General features: G+C 42.5%; 1 protein-coding gene across 1 annotated transcript; it reads right to left on the minus strand.

Moving 5' to 3' along the window:
- Positions 1-2,670: 2,670 nt before the first annotated feature.
- On the minus strand, positions 2,671-4,263 carry LOC122652309 (scarecrow-like protein 18). The gene has a single exon (XM_043846016.1). It carries the CDS (start codon positions 4,258-4,260, stop codon positions 2,713-2,715), a length of 1,548 nt encoding a protein of 515 aa, XP_043701951.1. The 5' UTR covers positions 4,261-4,263; the 3' UTR covers positions 2,671-2,712.
- Positions 4,264-5,630: the final 1,367 nt, after the last annotated feature.

Raw genomic sequence — 5,630 nt, forward strand, 5'->3', positions numbered from 1 at the left:
ATAGAATGAAATGACCAGTATAGAAGCTCTCGATCAAGATAGTGAAAGGCGACCAACTACAGTCAGCTCATAGTCAAATTCACTGGGGGAAATAAAAGGATGATCGGCTATAAAAGTGCACGATCAAAATGGCAAAAGTTGATCGGTAACAATCAGCTCATAGTCAGATTCTCTGGGGAGTATGGGAATGATCAGCTACAAAAGCTTTCGATCAAGGTAGCAAAAAGTGACCGACTACAATCTAGCTCGCAGTCAAACTCGTTGAGGGGATGTGGTGGCCATAACAAGGCCAGAATTGAGTAATGGGGATTGGTCCTATAGTTGGATCCTATCAAATATATGTCTATGAAGGATAAAGGATAATGGTTATGACAGAAATTGACTAAGTCAGGCTTCTTAAGTATTAGGGATCGGGTCAACCGTAGTTCCCAGATGTATGGATGAGATGACATGTGGGAGATGGAGTTATTTATGTGAATGTGTGGTTATGACCAAACTTGACTATGTCAAGCTGCGTACATACCCTGGATAGGGATCAGGTCAACCATAGTGCACAGTACTTGACTGGGAAGATAATTAGAGGAGCCCTACTCTTGAATTTTACAAAACGTAGGTCTTATGAAATCTTACACTCGGATCTCACCAGATGTAGGTCTATAAAATCATATTGGATCTTATTATTGAGGATTGGTGAAATAGGATGTATTAAGTCCAACAGTTGGCTCTTACAACCTGGAGGTCTATGATGGGATATCCTGTAGTTGGATTTTACCACCTAAAGGTCTATGATGTGTTATCGCCAATTTCCTTCATGATTGACCAATGATTTTTATACGGTGATTTTGAATACAAGAGTTACCCTATCCATTATTTTCGCTATGTTATCGCAATTTACTTTACAATTGACCAATGGTTTTGGAGAATGGATCATTTGTACGTATGCGCATGCGAAATACATCTTAGAACCAATCATATGTTTTTTTGTTTCCATAAATACCCCTCCTCCCCTTGTAAATGGAAAAAAATAGGACATGTGGTTGTCTCTCACATGTACATATACCTGCGTACAGAGGAACCGAACTCATGGTTTTGGTATGATGATTTCAAATACAAGAATTACCCGAACCATTATTTCCATTGTTATTGGGTTTCCACCTACAATATCAACTTCAAGCTATGATAGATGTCAGAAATGCTTGATTTTGCTTCAACTTGAAATCACTTTTATCATATAGCTTATGATGAGTAAAAGTTGCACCTCATCATCGCAAGTTTTCAACATGCATGATCTGTGAGAGAGAGAGAGAGAGAGAGAGAGAGAGAGAGACATTGGTGCCAAAGAAATCATGAAACATGGGAGATCCTCGTGCAGGAGAGCTTCAACCAGAAAACATTTCTACAGGAGATGAGACGGGCGCTGCAAAGGATTTATTAAATTTTCATGGTTTTTGAAGAGGAGACAAAGGCCAGAATTTAAGGCAATATGTGGTTGCTGTGTCCACGACAACAATACTTATACACGGACATTTGGTTCAAAAAACAAGAACCCTCTTGCACAGCTCTCTTCTCGGAAGCACACAGGAGGAGACAAGCTGTTTTTCCCCATTTTTTTCTCCCCCCCCCCCCCCTCCCTCAAATTAATGGCTCTTCCTGCAAAGGCAATGTCCCATGGGCTTTTTCCTAATGATAATTTTCAATATATTTGCAGTGAATGGAAGAGAAACGTTTTCTGTCCTCTTTTTTATTTTTTTTTAATTTAATTACATTAAACTCAAACCTAGCTACTTAAACATTAGTGGAGCAGATGAGATTAGTATGGAATATGGTTGGCCTACCTATTTGTACAAATGTAGATGTTTGAGTTTAATGGGAGATGACTAAGCAATAATAATAATAATAATAATAGAAAGTGCATGAGAATAAATAAGAGTATATATGATTTAAATTTAAAAATATGAAAATTGACAAATTGTGAATCCAACCATTCTCTCTAGATACCTAATTATCAATAATTTTCATGTTACCCACTCACATTGCACATCTAGGTGAGTCCCCCCCCCCCCCTCTTCCATAGAAACTCCATGAAACCTTCCCTGCCCTAGCTAGATATCTAGAGTGTAATAGACCTTGTAGAAGAAAATAAATAAAGATGGAATGGAGAAACCCTAACCAAGACTAAATTAACTAGATTCAGTGGAGAGGGAAGTAGTGGTAGCAGGTGTCATCATCATCATCATCATTATTACTGCATCATATTATCATCATCATTTGTAGCAGTAAGAAGAGGAGGAAGAGGAGGAGAAACAAAAATTATTCATCTCAAGGGAAGGTGCATGAGATATGTGAGGCGAATTAAGTTGTTAGTTTGGTGGTCTGGGAATGAAGAATGGCCATGCATGCATGCTAGATAACTAGTAATTGTGAGAAAGAGAGAGAGAGAGGAAGTAGGGTTTAGGGTTCTGCAGTAGTTAATTACCAAGTTGTTGTTGGGTAATTTGCAGTATGAACAAACGTGATCAGTGAGTACTGTACTGCTGGGATGAGCATGGCTGCTGCTGTGAGTCTTGGAAGTCAACTAATTTAAGTAGGAAAGAAATAGGAAGAAACTCTTGAAATTGAGGGGGAAAACGAAAAAGTTTCCTTTTTCCTTTTTCTAAAGTTGTTTTAGGGTTTCCTTTTCCCCCTTCCCCTCTTTTCTCCACTTTCCTTATTTTAGTGCCAGGAAGAGACAGAGAAGAGTGGTTGATGTTGCCAACCCAGAAAGAAAGAGTCGTTCAGGATCTGAAGCTGATACCCTTCAGAAGGATAATGGAGACGGAGTAGAAGCTTAGCCTGAGACAAGGCGAAAGGGCTCAAAGGAAGGTTGGAGAAGCCTGAACTCGTCAACAATTCCACCCATGTCTCGAACCTCTGGTGACGCTGCCTCCGCTGCTCTCCCTCCGCTGCCACCACATCCAGGATCTCCTTTCCAAACCATACCTGTTCCACTGTAAGCCTCTCACGACTGTTGGGGGGCAACGTTGCTTCAAGGGAGTCGAAAATGGCAGTGTAGTGGTCTAAAGCCTGGACGAACCTCTGTAAGAAGAAAGGTTGATTGTGGCTTGCCTCTCTTTCTGCGACGGTGACAACCCTAGGGTTCATGGCCCTGATGGCGCGTAGGATAAGGCGTGCGGCGTCGCTATCGTCGTCTCTGAGTAGTCTATTTAAGAAGTGCACGCAATTCACAGCGAGGACCTCGTTGGGCATGAGGGGGACGGCAGAGGGAAGGTGAGCAGCCATGGCAGCAATCCAAGATGGGGAGTACGAGGAGGAGGTGGGACCCTCGATGAGTAGCGGTCGGAAATGGAATCTGAGGCCCAGGGAATGTGCAAATCTCTGAAGACGGTCTCCGGTTCTTCGGAGGGTGCTCAAGTCGTGACCTGTACCCGTGATTCGGATCATGGGCATGGCTACCACCGGGTTGGGATTCGAGGATGGGTCCTCTGATTCTTCCTCCTCCGTCGGTGTCGAAGAACGGCGGTGACGCTCGGCGATTGCTTGCATTAATGGAGGCCATTGTAATCCTTGCATGGTGTCGAAATCTAGGATGTGGATGCATTCTTGACCTTCTGTAGCTTCTAAGATGGCTTGATTGGCTGTGAGGTGACTGAACCTTATGAACGGAGTGATTTGGTTGAGGTAGAGATACGACGATTCAACCGCCTCCTTGTCCAACTCCAATTCCATATCCAAGTCTTGAGCAACAGCCCCACCACCACCACCAGCGCCCCCGCCGCCGCCAACAACCCAAAAACCACCACTACCACTCGTTCTCATTTGGTGGTGCTGGTGAGGGGTTGGAGCGACAGTGGTGGGAATGATATCGGTTGTGGCGGCGGAAATGGAGGAAGTTGTGGCGGTGGTGGTGGTAGTGGTGGAGGCTGTTCTTGTGAACATCAACAAATTTTGGCTTAAGTGGTGGCTGTGGTGACGATTTAGACGGACCGAAAGGGATCTCGCGAACTGGTGCACTAATCTTTCAGTGGAATCTCCGTAAGGAGAAACGTTGGAGGAGATGATGGAGATGAGGCGTTGAGCAGGGATCCAATCAGATTGAGACACAAGCTCGGCGCACCGGATCAACAATTGCCGGGTGTTCTGGATCGCCGGCTCAGAGGGTAAGTTGGTGTGTGTTACTAAAGAAATCTGATTCTGGTGGTAGTTGGGATCAGTTGGGTCATCTTCCTCTTCTTCATGAGACGTACCCATTGAACTTAGCATCTCACTCTCACTACTACTACTCTACTGCTGCTTCTGTTGCTGTTATATTGTTGTTGTTGTTGTTGATGTTGTTGTTGGTTGTATTGGTTGTAGTCGAAGCAGCAGCAGCAGAGATATTTGGTAGTGGAGTACTATGAAATAGGAATAGAAGCAGTATGGGGAAAGACAGTGTTTTGGTTGAGAAACCCAAGAGAGAGAGAGAGAGAAAAAGAGAGGTAAGTTTGCAGCTCTGCACTTAAACATGAGATGGAGACAGAGAGAGAGAGAGAGAGAGAGAGAGAGAGAGAGAGAGAGAATGAGAAGTTTGCATTTGTTTGCTTTAATAGAACATATCTGAGAATGCAGTTTCTTTGACAGGATACCATCTGCCAAAGACAGTGAAGGAATGATAGCAGCAGTGGTAACAATGGTATTTAGTCCGATTATTAAGTGGCAGCTTAATTATCCTATATATGTTTATATTATATATATATATATATATGTTGTACATATAAGGAAAGATCCTGATTTAATTTCGATGGAAGAGAACCAAATTAAGATTAATTAATTTCACTTTTTCATATTTTCTTTCTGTTATTTAAGATCTACTGCTCTGGTGGATATTGCAAGAACTCGATCACCGACTGAAGCGCATGTGCGAATCGTCTGTTGCCCTGCCCAGCCCTGCCCTGCCCTCCTGCCCTGCCCGCTCATCGTCTATCTGTTTATGTACGTATTACATACATGCGTGCGTGCATGCGTGTGTCTCAAACTCTCAATGTCGTAAGTGTGTCGCAGTGTATATGAGTGTCTCTTAAGATCAAGTACTGAAAAACATAAAAAAAAATTGAGAATGACCGATTCACTCACTCACTCACTCACTCACTCACACTATCTATCTAACATTTTTCTTGGCTTTGTTTTTCTTAATTTTTATATTAACACTAAACAGATTCTAAAACAACAAAAACTTAGAAAGATCCGAATCTCTCTCTTCTTTCTTTCTCAATGATGAAAAGAACTGTATATATGTATGTATGTGGGTCTGCGTGTGCGTCTGCGTGTGCGTGTTAGAGGGAGATGCTGCAAAAATTAAACTAATGGTAATAATAATAATTATAATAATAATAATAATAATGTGAAGAAACCGTTTGTCTTTGTCATATCCTCCTTAAAAAGGTTCTCAGTGACCAAAGAAGAGTAGACAGAACGGCATGCAGTGAGTGAGAGAGAGAGAGGGAGTAAGTAGTGAGTGAGTGGCTCTCATGGGAGTGATGGATGGATGGATGGATTGTGTGGGGACTGCACCACTCTCTTCCCTTATTCTTTCTTACTCAACAAAGCAAACTCTTCCACAGAGCCTACTCACACGCAAAGCCATAAATGTTGAA

Source organism: Telopea speciosissima, chromosome 2 (genome assembly GCF_018873765.1).
Source record: "Telopea speciosissima isolate NSW1024214 ecotype Mountain lineage chromosome 2, Tspe_v1, whole genome shotgun sequence".
Taxonomy (NCBI): domain Eukaryota; kingdom Viridiplantae; phylum Streptophyta; class Magnoliopsida; order Proteales; family Proteaceae; genus Telopea; species Telopea speciosissima.

What these genes read in the sequence shown, in the direction of transcription:
- LOC122652309 (XM_043846016.1), bottom strand. Translation starts at nt 4,260, where the DNA reads ATGCTAAGTTCAATGGGTACGTCTCATGAAGAAGAGGAAGATGACCCA.